The sequence below is a fragment of the Sinocyclocheilus grahami genome, unplaced genomic scaffold, assembly GCF_001515645.1.
Source record: "Sinocyclocheilus grahami isolate Dianchi unplaced genomic scaffold, SAMN03320097.WGS_v1.1 scaffold1060.1, whole genome shotgun sequence".
In the NCBI taxonomy this organism is placed as follows: Eukaryota; Metazoa; Chordata; class Actinopteri; order Cypriniformes; family Cyprinidae; genus Sinocyclocheilus; species Sinocyclocheilus grahami.
The window spans coordinates 292489-311451 of NW_015506239.1; the positions used below are offsets into that span (position 1 = coordinate 292489).

The following is an 18963-nucleotide window of genomic DNA, read 5'->3' on the forward strand; positions in this document are numbered from 1 at the left end:
CAACATTTAATCGCCTTCTTTCACTGACCATTTGAAAAAAGAAAGTTGTGGAAAGTGCACTTTAGTCCATGAGAATGGTTCTTTCTTGAGATCTTAAGTGCACTTTATCTTGATTGACATCTGAATAGCTACAGTACTGTTGTTTAGCATAAATAACAGAAATAATAATAATAAATTCACAAGTATTGTTTATTACCAAGGTCACATTTTTTTTGAAGTACCTAAATACAGACTCGTCTTGAACTCAAGCTTTGAGGCAGATGAATTGTCCCACTATTTTTACACTGAAATAATGTTTAAAACTGAGAATAGCCCCAAACATGAGCGCAGACAACAACACTGTCAATGATAAAGGATGTTCTGGAATACACTGTAGTTATAAAAATCAGATTTGTAAAAAATAATAAAATAGACTTTGCTCTTACATCAGGAAGTAATGCATTTTTTATATATCACAAGCCACTGTCAGTTTTACTGTCAATGCAAGTTCATATGCGTATAATGCATTGGTGTTTAAAAATATGAAATAAAAACAAAAGCAAGTATTATAAAGCTGATAATTGAAGAGGGTGCTGGCGGAACAGGAACGAATAGTGTGCAGTCTCTGTATATAAAAAATACGCTCAGAAACGCTCTTGAGTAATCTCTGGATACCATGTTCTCATCCATGAGTCATGGGAAATGTCAGTTAGTGTATGAAAAATAACTTTGACTGGACATACGGTATATTTAAGGTAGAAACAAGCTCATATGCAGATCATGATCAGCCGCAGCATTCTTGACGGTGGACTTGAACATAGATTCTTTGAAAAAATATATAGAGATCACAGCATTGACAATTTTTTAAGCTGGCAATTGTGGTCATTTAATCATTTTTCTGGTTAACAAAGGAGGCAGTGGCAGTTCACGTCTGTTGATTTAATTTGTGAGTTATTTTGCATCCCGCTATTCAGCAGGAAATGAGGTGATGGCGCTGACTGTGTAGACAAGACGATTACTTCATGTGAGGTAATGTTGACAGATTTTCAGTCTGGGATCTCCTGCTCAGTGCTTTCCTCTTTCACAGACTCCTCAACCTCTTGTGGATCTTCCTCCTGAAAAACAAACAAAAACAAAAAAATAGCATATTCAGTGAAAAAAAAAAAAATTATTTTAAAAATAGCTTCTTAAGATGTTCATAAATGATTCATATTGAATAATCAGTTCAGTTCAGGGTCCATTACCAGACATACAACATTATAACACATAATAATCAGGGATGTACCGATCAATATCGGTATATGACCGATATGGACATTTATGTGGGATCGGGTGTGATATCCAAATCCGATACTGTGTATTATTGTTAATGTAAAGCTACAAAAAACCTTAAAGTACAGGTTGGTGTTGCGTACACAGTATTAACCATATGTATGATATTAACCATATTTAAGCAGTGTGCGGTTAAGTTAATGAGGTAGATATTCTAAACTGATCAAGATCAAATCTAGAAAAAAAAAACCATATCTTATTGGCATTGAACATCCTATTGGTATTGAACATGAAAAAGTGTCATCCCTAATAATAATGTTATTTTAGTTTGAATTGCGCAAACAACAATGTCAAAATGGCTTGACACCTCAAAACACATCTTAGTCGATTTTATGCGCAAAAAATAGTAGTCTGTATCCATTGTATTATTTTCATTGTTATTTGGATGTATGTTGCTAGAAAATCACTAAAAATGTCCCATGAACCAAGGTTTTAAACTGTATTTTGACATGCTACGCTTAATTCTGAATAACGGTAATTTTAGTGCCTCTACGGCAAAGAACAAACGTCATGCCAGAGTCACTTACACAACCTGCAAATTTAGGAGACGACAAACAGGAAATGACGGCCATCTCAGCTTTTAAGCGAGTCTGACAGATGCAATTATCTCCTCCTCCAAAGGTTAATAAACACATCTACGCACAGCCATGTGTGATGGCAGAGCCCTGACCACACACTACACTCAAAGTAGCTGAGAAGCGCATGATGATTCATGGCTTTACTTACAGAAAGCATCAAGAGTACAAAACATCGACAACGACATCTCATTAAAAACACCTATTGTTCCTGAAAGCTCCTAATACATTTATAGAAACAAATCTGATTATAACAGTAATTACATAATGACCTTGTAATTACATAGTAATAACTTTGTAATGAACGTGCTCTCTCTCTCTCTCTCTCTCTCTATATATATATATATAAAACAATGGTTCTACTTTATGTTAAGGTCTCTTTAATACACTCAGTATTTATACAGTATATTTAAGTACAGAGTAATATTAAATAACTACATTTAAGTACTATATGGTTAGGGTTAGGATTAGAGTTTGGCTTACGGTAGTCAGTACATGTAACATGCGTAACAAGTACACCTCAAAATAAAGTGTTACCAAAACTACTTTAGGCAGTTTCATTTTTCAGACAACTTCTTTAAAAGTATCCATTGCCCCCTAAAGCTCCTAATTCATTTACATTCAAGACATAGTAACAACATAGTAATTACACAGTAATAACCTAATCATTACATATATATAATAATAGCTTTGCAATGAAGTATGTCCACAATATAAGGAAACAACTTTAGGCCAGCTTATTTTCCAGACATACAATCATCAGAATTGTGATACACATCCAATATACGGCTTCAAGAGCCACCTCAGCAGTTAGTCTGGGCAGACAGCTTTGCTTTATTCAGTATTGTCGCTCCCATATGGGTCTTGTCTCTGTCTGTGGATGACTTTTGATATGCAGCCAGGCCTTTATGAAAAATGAGTTACTTTTTCCTGAACTCTGGGTAATTTGCTGTTGCCGGCCCGTGTGGCGATATAAATCTCGCAGTGGGACAACACCTCATGAACCTTGCTGCCAGATCAGCCGGTGCCATCCACCAAATCTCTCTGACAAGCCTGCCAATTTTCCAATTACTTCTGGTGCCATACATTATCATCAGGCCAGTCAGCACTTAAAAGGAATACAAGAGGGGAGGGTGGTCCGGTGCATGCTAACAATCTCATGGAGTGCCTCGATTGAGCTTTTTCACACTCCCATGGACACACATGGACACAAACGCTTACTCGTTGACCCACACGTCATGGCCCGTTTGTGATTTAGTGTTTATCCTGGGGCGGGGTGAAATCAGGGCTCTTGGATACTTCTTGGTTGGCTAGATATGGGACACCAGCTACTCACGGAGCTCACCAGTAAACAAAAACAAAACAAACTGTTTTGAATATGTTTTAAAATGTAATTTATTCCTGTGATGGCAAAGCTGAATTTTCAGAATCATTACTCTCCAGTCTTCAGTGTCACATGATCCTTCAGAAATCATTGTAATATGCTGATTTGCATCCTTGCTGAATGAATGTGTTAATTTCTTTCAAAAATAACATCTTACTTTACCCTAAACTTTGAAATACTAAAGTACATATAACATTAATGTATATAATATACATTATTACTACTGCAATGACAATAGGGCAAGAGGTGAGACCTTGAGCAATGTTTTCCAGTTGTACTTACTGATTTCAAGGTTATTGTGACCATACAGCACATTTAACTTGAGAACATTTACATTGTATTAAGCACTAAAGTTTGAGTAGATTTTATGTCAAGTCTGTAAGAATTTTAGGTAACACTTTATTTACAAGGTTATCCTTGTTACACATTACATGTACTTACTATTATAATAACAATAAATCATGCATAATTACATGCAAGTAACCCTAAACAAAACCCTAATCCTAACCCTAACCATACAGTAAGTATATGTAGCTAATTAATATTACTCAGTATTTAAATGTATAATTACACTGTGACACCTTAAAATAAAGTGTAACCAAATTTTAAGATCAAATGCAAAAATGTATTTAGTATCAATGCATTTGAACAGAACTGCAAAATTTGCATAATGACAATTCCATTCAAATTATTTCTAAATATTTTTATTTTTTATTATTCTTTTTATTTTTGTGGTTTTAGATGCTGGTCTAACAACAGGTCTGCAAAAGGGGCCGACGAGGGGTCTTACAGCACCATGGTTTTGCACAACTGCTAAAAAAAATTAAAAAAAATTAATTCAAATATATTGTTCACAATTTACTTTCAATTTTACTCTACAATTACAATTTCCTCTATGACTGACTTTCTTCTGTGGAAGATGTTTTGAAGAATGTTGATTTTGGATTTGTTCCCATTTTTTGTCCATACAAAGGAAGTCAAAAGACAACTGAAACCATCTGGTTAAAAACACACATTAACTATCTAGTTTTGTGCTCCACAGAAGAAAGTCAGTCATAAAGGTTTGGAACAACATGAGGCTGAGTAAATGATGACAGTTTCCATGTTTGGGTGGACTAGCTCCTTCGGCTTAAACAGAGACAGTATGCTTAATACTGAAAAAAAAGGAGGGAACATTGTCAGTACTAGGTGGTACTTCCTGTTCCTGTTCCTGTAATCAAAGTTTGAGAAGCACAGCTATAGGGTATAAAAAAACAGGACTCACACCCATCGTCCATCCCCAACCAGATGAAATGCTTTAGATATATATGTCAAAATCAAAATAATTCCAAAATGTGAAGTTCTTCTTCGCTCTATAAAGCTTCAATTTCAAATCCTCTTTTTTTTTTTTTTGAAACAGGGTACTCATTTTGCTGACAGTGTGACATTTGCTTTGTGAGGCAGAGACATGGTGGAGATGCTGGCCCACTGCGGGCCCGATCACGCTGACAGGCAGCGGCTTTGTGGGATATCTCCATCACTCTCCTCCAGGGAAAGCTGGAGCCTTCATTCTGCCATTCACTCTCCATGCAGCAGCCAGCCCTCTGGCTACTGCTTATACATGTATGATAATGAAATGCCACATTCTTCATTCTAATTGCATTTTAGATTTTAAAAGGGCAAAAAAAAAAAAAACTTAGCTCATCTAAAAGAGCGAGAGAAATGTGCGGGAGAGTTTAAGCGAGGAAAGACGGAAGAAAAGCGAGGTCTGGACCCTAGGTGGCAACAAAGGCCTGTGGCGTGTTAATGCATCTGAGTCAGAGATCCCTGCTGCCTTACAGCGACACAATCAAACCCCCTTCCTTTGTTTCTTCCCACCCACCCACACTACACACAGCAAACTTCATAAAGTGGGATTAAAATAAAGCTGTGCTGAAAATAAAATTACATAAAAAAGAATTAAAAATGTATAACACTGCTTTTACTTTAATAAGCTTTAGCATCTTTTATCAAGCTGGCACAGTCCTCAAAGAATTAGCGGGCTAATTAGTATGACTTATTTCTTTATCGCATTTTCTGCTTTCTTTGTATTTATTTGTGCATGTGTGTTATATACGGCTTTTATGTGGTGTAAAGGAAAGAAGTGGCTTTCCGGCCACCCCCCGTTTGATCGGTGTCGGCGTGCATCTGCAATCCCGTAAGCTCCACGGAAGACAGATTGATGTCCCACAACGATGATGAAAACACGCAGCATGTAAGGAAGCAGGAGAGACATCAAGAGAAAATGAAGCGCTGTGGCTCAAACCAATGGGTGTCTTCAGGCAGACATGAGAGAGAGAGAGAGAGAGCACAATCAGGATTATTCATGACCCCTCCTAACCATCTCTCTTCATGGTGGAAAAATATTTACCAGTCAGTGTAATTTGATAAAGCTATACTCACTCAGAGAAGGCTAGTCTTGCGTAACCAGAACTTTAACTGAACAGCAGAAGTTTTGATCCACACTGCAGCTGCTTCTAACCAAGGACCGCCTACTTAAACAAGGAGATACCATCTGACTGGCATTTCAAGTGACCAACCGCATTTTTTTTCTGAGCTATTTATTGGCATGTTTATCTGGAATATATTTTACCACAACAATAGTCTGACATGACACACAAAATAAAGAAAAAGAGTATAGACTGTCCAGATATAATAAAGACAGACTATTTCACCTGTAAGACATACCAAACAAAGTGGTTTATACAGATTTTCTAATTAGTATCTTATTAAACTGTTAATAAGTGTTAAGTGCCTCAAATAAAACAACTGAATATTTTTAAAGGTTTAATGGCACGAGCCTGGCAAACTCCAAAAAATTTTTATGATTATTTCATTCTCAAAAGCTGATGTATTCACCTGGTACCATATAAAGACGACTTTGTTTCTAAGCAAACAGCCAATCAGATTACAGCTTTCCAGTCTTATGGCCAATATGGATGCTAGTTTTGCTAGTTTTACTTGATCTTAGTGCTGCGTTCGACACAATAGATCATGACATACTCATAGATCGACTACAAAACTATACGGGTACTCAAGGGCTGGCTTTAAGATGGTTTAGATCCTACCTGTCCGATCGCTACCACTTTGTTAATTTAAACGGGGAGTCATCTGAATTATCACCAGTAAAATATGGAGTGCCACAAGGATCTGTCCTAGGTCCTCTGCTATTTTCAATACATGTTACCCCTTGGTAATATTATTAGAAAATACGGAATTAGTTTCCATTGTTATGCTGATTATACTCAACTATATATCTCAACAAGACCAGTTGAAACTTCTAAATTATCTAAGCTAACAGAGTGTATTAAAAATGTAAAATATTGGATGACCAATAATTTTCTCCTATTGAATCCGGGCTTGTCTTTTGAAAATCATATTCCCCATGTTCAAAAACAGCATTCTTCCATCTTAGAAACATTGCCAAGCTACGAAACATGTTACCTGTTTCTGATGCAGAAAAGCTAGTTCATGCATTCATGACCTCTAGACTGGACTATTGTAATGCCAGTGGTGGACAGTAACAGAGTAGCTTTACTTCGTTACTGTACTTAAGTAAATTTTTCAAGTATCTGTACTTTACTGGAGTAGTTTTATTTTGAGTAACTTTTACTTTTACTTCACTACATTCCAAAGCACAAGATCGTACTTTTTACTTCACTACATTTCATAAAACATATCGTTACTTCTTATATCACGTGCTCCAACACGCAGAAGCTGTGTCTGATTCATGAACAAACTGATTCTTTTCAATTAATCTTTTAAATTGCACGCGCGTCTGATGCTGTTAAAAGTAAGTTACTAATGTCGAATTTTAGGATTAATTATTGTAACTGAAAATCATATTTAGGTCAAAACTGTCAGTTGTTTGTGAACTAAATCTGCTGTAAAGGGTGATCTATTTAAGCCCACTGAAATGCTTGAATGCAGACACATTAACATCAGTGTCTCTATGTTTTAGGTAAAAAAAAAATTAAATAACACAGATTAAATAAAATAATGCATGCACGTTCATATTCCCCGCTGCTGTAACATTAAAAGTTTTATTAAAATGCTACGCATTTAGCCCTATGTGACATCTGTTTTTATATTGTTTATCAACAGTATAAATTTTTATATTGTTTGGATTAATTAGCGGAGTAGACAGATATGAATGTTTATTCATAACCATACTGAAAATAAGTAAATATTGTTAGCTGATGCTAACTGTCTAGCTAACGAGCTTGCTGGTGCTAAATTTAGGTATTTTAAAAAAAAATAAAGTCCAAATATTTTAATTCAACCACCTAGATAGATTACATCTGAGGGAAAAATAAAGGAAGTGATGTTCAGAACATGGTAACTACAGTAATGATCAAAGTAGGAAGTGATGCCCTCTGGGGGCATTTGGCCAGGGGTGTTTTTACAAGGTTTGAGAAGAAAAAACTTTTTTTCCTTAAAATGTTCTTCCTAACTTTAGGCCTTATTCTCATGTCATATATAACTGTGATGTTCTGCAAAGCAACAAGCTTTAAAACACTTTTTTCTTACTGGTGAAAATCAGAATCGGTTTTCTCTCAGGTACATCGCAGTGTAAGCTTCATAGTGAACATTACTCTCATCAACGTAGTCCATATCAACAACAAAAATATATCTTGACTCCATATAGTGGTTGTTTTGGGAAAATCCCAGGTATTTTGAGCAGTAGGATTATGAAATGTATGTGCTAATATACAATTTAATTAAGTAGCCTATATAAAATTGCAAAATACATCTATCTATCAGTACTTTTTTTACTTAAGTACATAAAAAATCAAGTACTTTTGTACTTTCACTCGAGTAAAATTGAAAAAGGAGTACTTTTACTGGAGTAATATTTTATTATTGATTTGTGTACTTCGTCCACCACTGTGTAATGCACTGCTAGGTGGTTGTCCTGCATCTTCAATAAACAAGCTACAGGTAGTCCAAAATGCAGCGGCTAGAGTCCTTACCAGGTCAAGAAAATATGATCATATTACCCCAATTTTACAGTCTCTGCACTGGCTACCTATTAAGTTCCGTATAATTTATAACATATTATTACTTACCTACAAGGCCCTTAATGGTTTAGCTCCTGTGTACCTAACTAGTCTTCTACCACGCTACAATCCATCACGCTCCCTAAGGTCGCAAAACTCTGGACTTTTGGTAGTACCTGGGATAGCAAAGTCCACTAAAGGAGGATTGACATCCCGTGGTAACTAGGAATTACACAAGCTTCAGTCTGGATCCAGCCCTTACAAAGACCGGAGATGACCGAACACCTGTCCTATATTTACCCAGCCCTTGGGTTTAAAGATTTTAACACATATTTTTTTAGTGTATCCTTAAAAAAAATCACTGTTTCCACAAAGATTCAAGAACAGTTCAATTGTTTTGAACATCAATAATAATCACCAATAAGCACCAAACCAGGATATAACAATGATTTCTGAAGGATCATGTGACACTGAAGACTGATGTAATGGCTGCAAAAAATTCAGCTTTACCTTTACAGGATTGAATAACTTTTTTAGAAAATTGACAAATATATTTTGTTTAAAATTGTAATATACAATATACAGTATTACGGTAGTTTGGATTAAATAAATGCAGCTTTGTTGAGCATAGGAGATGTTTTCTTTCGCAAACATTAAAAATAATCTTACCAAGCCAAGAGTTTTACCAAGAGTTTTGAAAGATTCAGTTTATGTGTCTGTTTTCATAAAATTCAAACTTACATGTCTGGATTTGTACAACGAGCTGACAGCAATCTACATGAGCAAACAAATTCAGTGTGATGGTGGTCTGTAAGCACATACTCAAGGACGTGTGTGTTTCAGCATAGTGGATATGACACAATTGCATTCAGTCATAAACACTCGCTTCATTAGGCAGCTGAAGCTGTGCGTTATGCGCTACATTGAGCCACCTCTGGCCCTATCGCCTTTTTCTCTACACTCCCACTCCCAGCAAAACCCAATCACCAGAAAGCACAATTAAATTTCATGACTATGCATATTTGCGCTTCCCATTTTCATTTATTACAAAGGGCATTCATTAATCTACCTTTTTTCCTAGAGAATGGATTTTCATTTTAGTGAGGTGTGACAGATACTGAGGTGAACTTACCAAGAGATGGCTAATTAAATCAGCAGTAAAATGCACCTTTTTTTTTTTTTTACTCGCATCTGATAAGAGCCAATGCTGCGGGGAGGATGTGTGGTATACGGAAAAGAGGAGATACTTTCTCTCCATTTCCAATTTCAGGTGAAATATTACATCACAAATAAATGTAAGTGCTCAAATGCATGGATGGAGGTTCTCAGCAAATGAATTGATAGCAAACTAAAAGCTAAACAACATCCACCATAAAAGCAGAAGCAACAAAAAACAGAAGCAACACGCTAATAAAGTAGCAACTAAAACAAGCGTTTGCAGGTGAAAACAGATGAGCTGCATCTGCAGAGTAGCGAACACCTACACCAACTTGTGCCAAACGACTGCTGGTAAAAAGAAAGCCCTTCAAAAATGAAATCTTTTACTTACAGCGTATAGAAAACAAAACAAAATTATAATATGCATAGAATTGTATAATAAAGCATAACAATTTATCAATATGCTTTGCAGCGATTACAAAGGTTTGAAATAACATGAAAGTGAGAAGTAAATGATAACAGAATTTTCATTTTTTTAGGAACTATCCCTTTAAGAAAACAATGGAGACCTCAAGACTGAATATGTGTGTGTGGCCTTTCTGTTATGAACAGTATGCAGTCTGCTGATCCTCATTAATGTGATTTATAGCATCACACAGTAACACTCCTCTAAGGCTGCATTTGTTAAACAGTGTGCCGGTCAGTACGTGTGCATATGGGAGTGTGAGCGAATACATTTTTGAACAGATCTGTTAGTGTGTGTGCAGGTGTGGAGACATCCCTACAGTTGTTATGAGTATTCCTGTGTCAGCAGATACTGGGGGGATGTCCCATCAAATACAGCCAAATTAAATAAGGCAGTACATATGCACTCACGGTCCTGGACTCAATGCACTCGTCACAATTCTGAGAAGCCTAGAGGTCCGAGGGTTGTACGGTCTTGTCATGTTCAATGTCACTTTTAAGGAGTGTGATAAGGCAGTTCCTGGTCCTTTATTAATAATGCATGTTAAGGGGAGAGCCGGCTCCTCTACTTCCCTCCTGTTGTTGTTTGGTGGGTTGAGAAGTGCTACTTCACGTATCACCTACTTATTTCAATGAACCAAGAAAGCAGTCACACCTTCTGGGGTTATTTTATGTCTTGTAGCTAATTATGATTAACTGAAATAAAGACAGGAAAGGCTCCACCTATGATAAATGATAAACTGGGAGTTTTGGATATTAAACCTGGTCTCTCAGTCTGAACTAATTAGTGGCACGAAACTGAATAGCAAAAATAATGACTGCTACCAAACAGGTTTGCCAAATACTCACCACCTTGCGATGTTTGAACAAACTAGTCAAAATGCAAAGTAGTGGTTTTCTGAATGAATCTGTGTTTTCAAACTAATTGACTAAATGATTTATTGACTTACTCATAAAGAACTAATCTGTTTTAGAACAAATCAGTTGAGTGAATGATTCAGTGGTTCATTTGTAAAGAGAGCCACTTGTTTCATTTCTGATTGAACCAGTGTTTTTAAACAAATTAATTCAGTGAATGATTCAAGGACTCGCTCATAAAGACAAGAACTTGTTTTGTTCCTGAACAACTCATATTGGCGTAAGTTCCCGGTTTTTGGCATGTTCGCACTGCAGGAACTAGGAACGTATTTAGTTCTAGGAACTCAGTTTAGGGGAACAAATTAGCTTCTACTTCACAGTAGGGTCTTAAACAGTTCTATAGGAACTACCAGTGACGTAAGTGTATGCTGATTGGCCAACCGCATACGAAACACCGGCTACATTGTGCATTTCCATTCCATCTCCTTTATCACGAAACCCATGACACAAACAGTTACGATCATGGCGTCCTCCATTCACCGATTGTTGATGTTTGTAGATGCCACGAATAAAGACATCACTGTTGGCTGCTCCAGAGTTCCTGCTGCCGGGCGTGCAAATGCATACAGGAAAACGGTGTGAGGGGGAAATTGGATCTTAACAAACCACCCTGCTGGCTAGCTCCTAGAACTAAATTTTTTATTTAGAAACTGTTTGGTTGTCCACATGCTTCAAAATATTTTCTTTTGTGTTTAACAGAAGAAAGAAACTCATATAGGTTTGGAACAACTTTAGGGTGAGTAAATTTTTTGGTGAACTATACCTTTAACCCCAATATACGTCTCTGTAGTTATGTTGTGACAGCCTTTCAAAATAATCAGTATACTGAGATCTCAGAGCATAAATGCAAGCAGTCTAAAGTTCAGCAGGAATGACCAATGAACTAGGCTGCAATCACTTCAAAAAATGAGCACTGGGAGAGATTTGAAAGGTTCATGGTTTCGGTGGTAAATTGGGCCATTTTACCAAATCATAAAGCCTCTACATCACTGAAGGGTTTTACAGGTCCACCCTGGTTGTGTTGTAGAAACATTGTAAGTGAGTTTATAAAACCCACTAAGTGCTAAGAAAGTGACCAATGGGACAGCTGAAATTTGCCATGCCATCTCCAGGGTCCTGTTTACTCTGTAAATTGGCCCCTGAGAGGACATGAGGAATCCAGCTTGCCTTGTTAAGGTGATGGACGTGACTCCAGTGCATTGATTTTCCCTATGTCTTAACACTCTCCAACTCACTGGCAAGAAGGGGCGCAAGGTAACCTCTCTCAGAATCACGCTACCTTTTCTTGAAACGCTAACCTTTGGTCCAGACTGCATCTATGACTGCACAGCTACAATAACTCACCCTATTTATGTCTGACCTCTCAGAGCCCCACTGAACACTTATTCAACTGGCCTTAAGAACAGTGTAAGAAGGTAAACTGAAGGAGACCTGCTACAAACTTTTCAACCAGTAGAAATGAAATTGCTTATATTAAGCTAGTGATTTTGCCCTTGATCTTTTTAGGTGGCAATCAAAAGTTTGATAAGTAATGGTCTTCAATTTCCCTTACAAATGTCATTCCATGGTAAAGCTGGCTGAGTGAGGGAGTTAATTAAGTTAATTAGCCTAACTTAATTAGGCTGTTTAGCAGGTCAGTCTGTCAAGGCACTGACTGACAACTGCACTTGGAAGATAATCATCCAACAACCTGAAAATGACATCACATCAAATAATAATGATAATAATAATAAAACTACAACACAAAAAGAGCAATACAAAGATACAAGAATTAATTATAAACAAGCATTAAATAAATGTGACTTAATCCCCCTCTTTAAAGTGATTCAGAGTTGGTGCATTTCTGATATTAAAAGGAAGAGCATTCCATAATTTGGGGGCTTTGGATGAGAAAGATATTTTCCCCATAGTCTTAAATATTAAAGCTTGTAATTTTTTTGCACTACTAGTGTTAATGAATGCAATTAAAGACGATAAATAATGACTGTTTTCAAACAGGTTTCTCAAATACTTCGCTTGTCATCCACTGGCCAGTAAACAGATAGTCCCGCCTCCTAACCCACACTATTGGCTGAGTCAGTGGTGTAGCATAAGGCTGGTCAAAATGATCAAAACAAATGACAGGTTTTTCAAAAGGACTCAACATATACACTGCAAGAAAAACATGCAAAAATTGTATGTGCATATTAGCACCTTAGAGTAGTAAATATGTACAAGGTACTACTATGAACCGTTTAGGGGTAAATAAGGTACAAGCGGATATAATTGGGTATAATTCTTGCACATTTTTTCTAAAAAGGGCCACTAATGTTTACTTTAAATTTTCTATGTAGTAAGCTGCAAAACAAAGTATTTTACAATACATAAATACAAACTAAAATAAAATACATTAATCAGTTACGTTATTTTCTTTCCTTTTGGTTAAATTCAATCATTCTTTGTGAGAAAACAATTTATTCATGTAAATGTAATGGAATAAAGCCATTTTAAGTGACTCAATTAAACAGCCATGATTTTACATGTGACAAGATTCATTTCTTAATGATTTTTTTGTACTCACTAAGTAAAGCAAAATTCAACACTCTATTTATGTACCCATCCTCACAAGCAATCATGGAAATCAGAGCCATCATGTCTCCCTGTTCTCATCTTGCATATAAAATACACTTAATTCCAACATTTACTTTCCTCATCAAGTTTCTTTAAAAAGTCCAAACCAAAAATAAATTAAAGCAGCAACATTTTTTGCATTAAATTGCTTAAAATTTCTCATAGATAAACAAGAGAAAAGTCTTAGTATATTAAAATAGTTCAGTTTAAACCTCAGGGTCAAGAAGTAGCGTACTTCAAAAACAAACTCTACTTGTTGTCCAATCAGCCTGCTAGCCCACAAATGCATTTCCATAAGTGTTGTAATTGCTGCAGTAACGAGGCTTTTGACCCCAAGTCTAGATAGCAACTAAAGCTGTCCTTTATGCATTTCCATTCCCGCCTGAGTCGGGTGCGCCTTGTGGCATTTCAAACACACCACAGATCTGTTGAAACGTTTTATCACGAGGGTGAGCCGCGGTGACACGCGGGTGTAAATAAAGCTCAAACAAGCCCCTCTCCACCACCTAACGGGCTCTCCAACTAAAGGCCATCCATATATTGTGGCAGGACTGTCATTTTATTACCCGAATCAATTCGGCAGGGCTCCGAAGTGACAGCAGAGGGATGTGGCCTTCGTTGGCCGGGGGGTTATCTGACGTGCGCAGGCAGGGAAATACACAGCCTTTGTAATGAACTCAACTCTTACTAATAAAGCCTTTATTGCCGGGCCACGTATGAACTGATACCAGCGTCGGCCCTGTTCGCCTTCGTGCTCGTAAACTAATGAAAATTAGCTTTTTCTCACAATCGGTTTATGCGAGGGAGGAAAAGGCAAACGCAATTAAGTGATTTAATAACACAAACGTCTCGATGCGACAAATCATCCGCCGAGAAACAACTTAAACAAAATTTTTTATTAATCAAGACCTTAGAGGCAAAAACCCATTTATGGTGACCTTTAAAAAGGCAATGAGTGAAATAAACACACTGAGAGACAGATAACCACACAGTCTCGACACCCATGGATTGGGCCCTATGCATTAGGGTTTAGGGTCTACAGTGGGAGTGGGCCTGTCAACGGGCCCTGTGTTTTGATCGAGAGGCTGAAAAAGAAGATGGCTCCACGAGGTGCGAACCTCTCGACTCTCTCTCTCTCTCTCTCGCTAATGCTCCCTGCTCAAATCTAGAAGTCAAGGCTAGAAGGGATAAAAAATCGCCTCTTCAGTTCTACACTTCTGAACCGCTACTTCTTCATTTCGCTGCAGCAAAATCAAAGCACCGTTCCCCCTTTAATGTCGACCCCGACAATCTTTCCGAGGAGGAGAATTACAGATGAAGCTAGCTGCATTTTAAGATGGCATTTTAAAAAACATTCTGACCAACCGCAGGTAAAGAGGTTCACAGCGTGGCAGATTACAGAACTTAAAGTACTTGAATGCAGTGCTCATCTCTGGAGTGCTCTTTGATTCTCAAAATGGAATCAATTATGTTTCAAATGGCAGCCACAGCCAAAAGACTTCTACCCTTTACCCTGACTTTGTGTTGCAAGGGTCTGATGTGTCTACATTTACAGTGCGATGATTGTTCTACCAAATACGTTAATGATTTTTAAATGTCTAGAGCTGAAAAACCTGAAGATCTTTATTTGAATGTCTACTTCAACTCTAAAAATATTCACAATAAATTGATTCATAATAAAATATCACAAAAAAAGACAATTAGGCTACTGTACCTTCACACAACAGCTAAATATGGCACAAATCTTTGTCTTAAAAAGTCTTAAATGCAAAGTTTTGATTCAAATCAGAATTTGTGTTAACATTGGGCAAATAATCCAAGTCATAAATAACATTAAATGAAATTTTAAATAAACTAATAAAATTAATAAAGTGTGTGTGTGTGTGTTAATTAAAAAAATCACTTTAGTTTAAGTTGAAGTACTACAATAATTAAAACTGTAATTAAAGTAAAATTTATAAAAAATAGATGTATTGCTAAACAAAAACTAATTAAAAACACCATATTGCTAAAAACTGCATCAAATGAAAATGAAAATCTAAATCTAAATAAAAACTAAAATAGTCTATCAAAATAACACAGTAACACTTCAGTATAGGGACCAGTTCTCACTATTAACTAGTTGCTTATTAGCATGCCTATTATTAACATATTGGCTCTTTATTAGTATTTATAAAGCACATATTCTGCATGACCATATTCTACATCCCTAATCATACACTTAACAACTACCTTACTATTAATAAGCAGCAAATTAGGAGTTTATTGAGGCAAAAGCATTGGTTGATGGTTTGTTAATAGCGGTAATTGGACCTTAAAATAAAGTGAGACCAATAACATTGATATACTATATATATATATATATATATATATATATATATATTCATATCATTTATATTACATATAAATATATTTAAGATATACATTTTTCTGAAATGTATACATGCATGCATGTGTATTTATATATACATAATAAACACAGTAAACACACATATTATGTAAACAAAAACTTTTATTTTTTTATGCGATTAATCGCGATTAATCGTTTGACAGCACTAATATGTACAGTGGGTACGGAAAGTATTCAGACCCCCTTAAATTTTTCACTCTTTGTTATATTGCAGCCATTTGCTAAAATCATTTAAGTTAATTTTTTTCCTCATTAATGTACACACAGCACCCCATATTGACAGAAAAACACAGAATTGTTGACATTTTTGCAGATTTATTAAAAAAGAAAAACTGAAATATCACATGGTCCTAAGTATTCAGACCCTTTGCTCAGTATTAAATCATATCACATTATATAAAATATATGAATATACTTATATATCCTATTATAATTATATAACAATATAATATATGAAAAGAGTGCCTGATCACATTTAAAAGATCTGAATTAGGCATTCTCAGTGTAAATGTTGCTTTGCAGCCAACTGCTGCTAGAGCTAAGAAAAAAGGATGGAGAGCTTTTCCTGTTTCTTGTTCTGTCATCGTTCCTTTACCATTTAGTTGAAGAAAGGATATAAAACGACGGTATTAGAAGGAGCAAGAAAAATCCAAAAAGGACAGCAGAAACCAGGTAGTGAGGGTGAGATAAGACAGCAGGTCCCACTAAAACCACGCACAGCATGTGTGTGTCAGAGAGAGAGAGAGAGAGAGAGAGAGAGAGAGGTGTGTGGCCTGGTGTTCCTGAGTGTGTGTGTGTGTGTGTGTGTGTGTGTCTGTGATTAAACAGGATTGTGTCTGGTCTCTGCGAGTCCCCGGGGAGCGGCTGGTCTCACGGCAGGCTGTCACTGAACACATTCTAAAGGCAAAGACTTGTTTAATCCCCGTGGCCCTGGTGCACCTCCCACTGTCTAAAGCTCTTTTCTCTGTCGCCACTCGCCTTCCTTCCATCTCTTTTGTTCTGAACTGCACAGCTCTCATTCTGTAGCAGCAGGTTACCGATCTGCAGCTTTTCTTCAATGCCTTAGACTTATAATAGGCCTATTTACAAGAGATACACAGCACACACAAAGGGGGTCGACTGCCAGAACATAATTCTTTATCAGTCGATTTTATGAGCGAGACATTAGGCACTTTTACATGTATTTGAAACAAAGGGCTCCTGTGAGCAGACTGGGAGCTCCTTTATCTCATTTTATCCTCAAATTTTGAACAGATGAAAGAAATCTATGTGAACAAACTTTAACCAACTTTTAAAAAACACATACTGAAATGTCCAAGTACTATCATATTATCATGTTTTTTTGCACATTTACTATGGTAATACCATGTTTGTGCATGTTATCGTAGTACCACCATTCTTTTGTACATTTACCATATTGGTAATACAATGTTTTTGCATATGGTATCATATAATATAATAATTTTAACACCATGTCTTTGGTTATGATATCATAGTAATACCATATATATTTTTGTACATTTACTAAGATACAATGTTTTGTATATTATCAGAGTAATAACATGTTTGTACATTTATCTTGGTAATACCATGTTTTGTTTTTTTCACATGGTATCATAGTAACATCATATTTTTGCATAATCACCAGTAATACTATGCATTTTCTACATTTATAATTGTAATACTCTATGATAATTGTAATTATAATGCTAATTGATATGGTATTATAGTAATATCATGTTTTTTTGTACATTTATGGTAATACCATGTTTTTGCACATGATTTCACAGTAATAACATGCTTTTGTACATTTACCATGGTAATACTGTATTTTTGTACATTTTCTATGGAAATACCATGTTTTTGGAAATGGTCTCACGATAATACCATGTGCAGAGACAACACTAACACAGTGAACAATAATCGGTAACACTTTACTTGAAGGGGTGTGCATAAGACTGACATGACACCTTCATAATCATGACATGACAAATGTCATGAATATGAAGGAGGTTTTATGCATGTTTATGACAACTGTCATTAAGTGTCCTTCGCTCAATTATGTCATTTTTAATGCAAATATGACATTATTTGACCTAACCCTACCCCTACCCTTACCCCTAACCATAGCCCATAACAAATACATCTCAAACAATGTCATCTTTGCATTAAAAATTACATAACTGAGCGAATGACACTTAATGACAGTTGTCATAAACATGCATAAAAAACCTTCATATTCATGACATGTGTCATGTCATGATTATGTAGGTGTCATGTCAGAATTATGAAGGTGTCATGTCAGTCTTATGCACACCCTTTCAAGTAATGTGTAACCCAATAATCTCTATAAATATTTTAGATAATATTTTAATAATAAAAAAAAACTTTTAATAAGTAAAAATAGAGAAACAAATACGACAATTGTTTTCATATAGTATTCAACTGAACTACACAATTGATAGTGTTGGAAGAATTTGAGTATATATTAATATCTCTGAGGGGTTCGATCTTTAAATCACAACTAAGTAGGTTAGAAGATATACCATATTATTATCATAACCATTATTAGCATAGAACTACCATTCATCTTAGCATCTCCAGGCTAAGATTCATGTACATATACAGTACAGTATTTGGCAGTGTCTACGTTTCTCATTCTATCATCATGCTCTCTGCTTTAACCTATTAATTTCAATCCTGAGGAATAATTTCATGTTACTCATTCTGCCATGTAGTCAGACCACCGTCATTTTTCATCTTTTACTTTCTCTTCTGCAAACATCAATTAACCCCCATTTTCCCTGCCGCTAGAGTCTGGCTAGCAGGACTGTCCATTTAAAGATAAATTGAAAAGCAGATGCATTTATTAACTTAATTAGGTTTCCAAGAAGACACATACTGCCTTTGATTGCACCGTAATTCAATGAGAAATAGAAATGAAATGTTTGGGGAAACGTGAATGCACTCGCCAATTTCCAAAAATAATATTAACAAATCAACGCCGGGTAAGGTCTAACTCAACAGCACGGCTAAACGTGGCTTTTAGGAAAAGAACGGGAGGAGCCTCTGACATGTGTGCAAGGTTTTTAGGGCTTGGGGAGGAAGGTTTTA

General features: G+C 36.1%; 1 protein-coding gene across 1 annotated transcript in view; it reads right to left on the reverse strand.

Moving 5' to 3' along the window:
- Positions 1 to 238: 238 nt before the first annotated feature.
- Positions 239 to 18963, reverse strand: part of LOC107566221 (PHD finger protein 14-like) — a gene marked incomplete at its 5' end in the record, with an annotated part of 70341 nt that continues 51616 nt past the window's right edge. Inside the window, one exon of the mRNA XM_016251598.1 lies at positions 239 to 1094. Coding sequence (XP_016107084.1) covers positions 1026 to 1094 — 69 coding nt within the window. The remainder of the gene's footprint in view (positions 1095 to 18963) is intronic.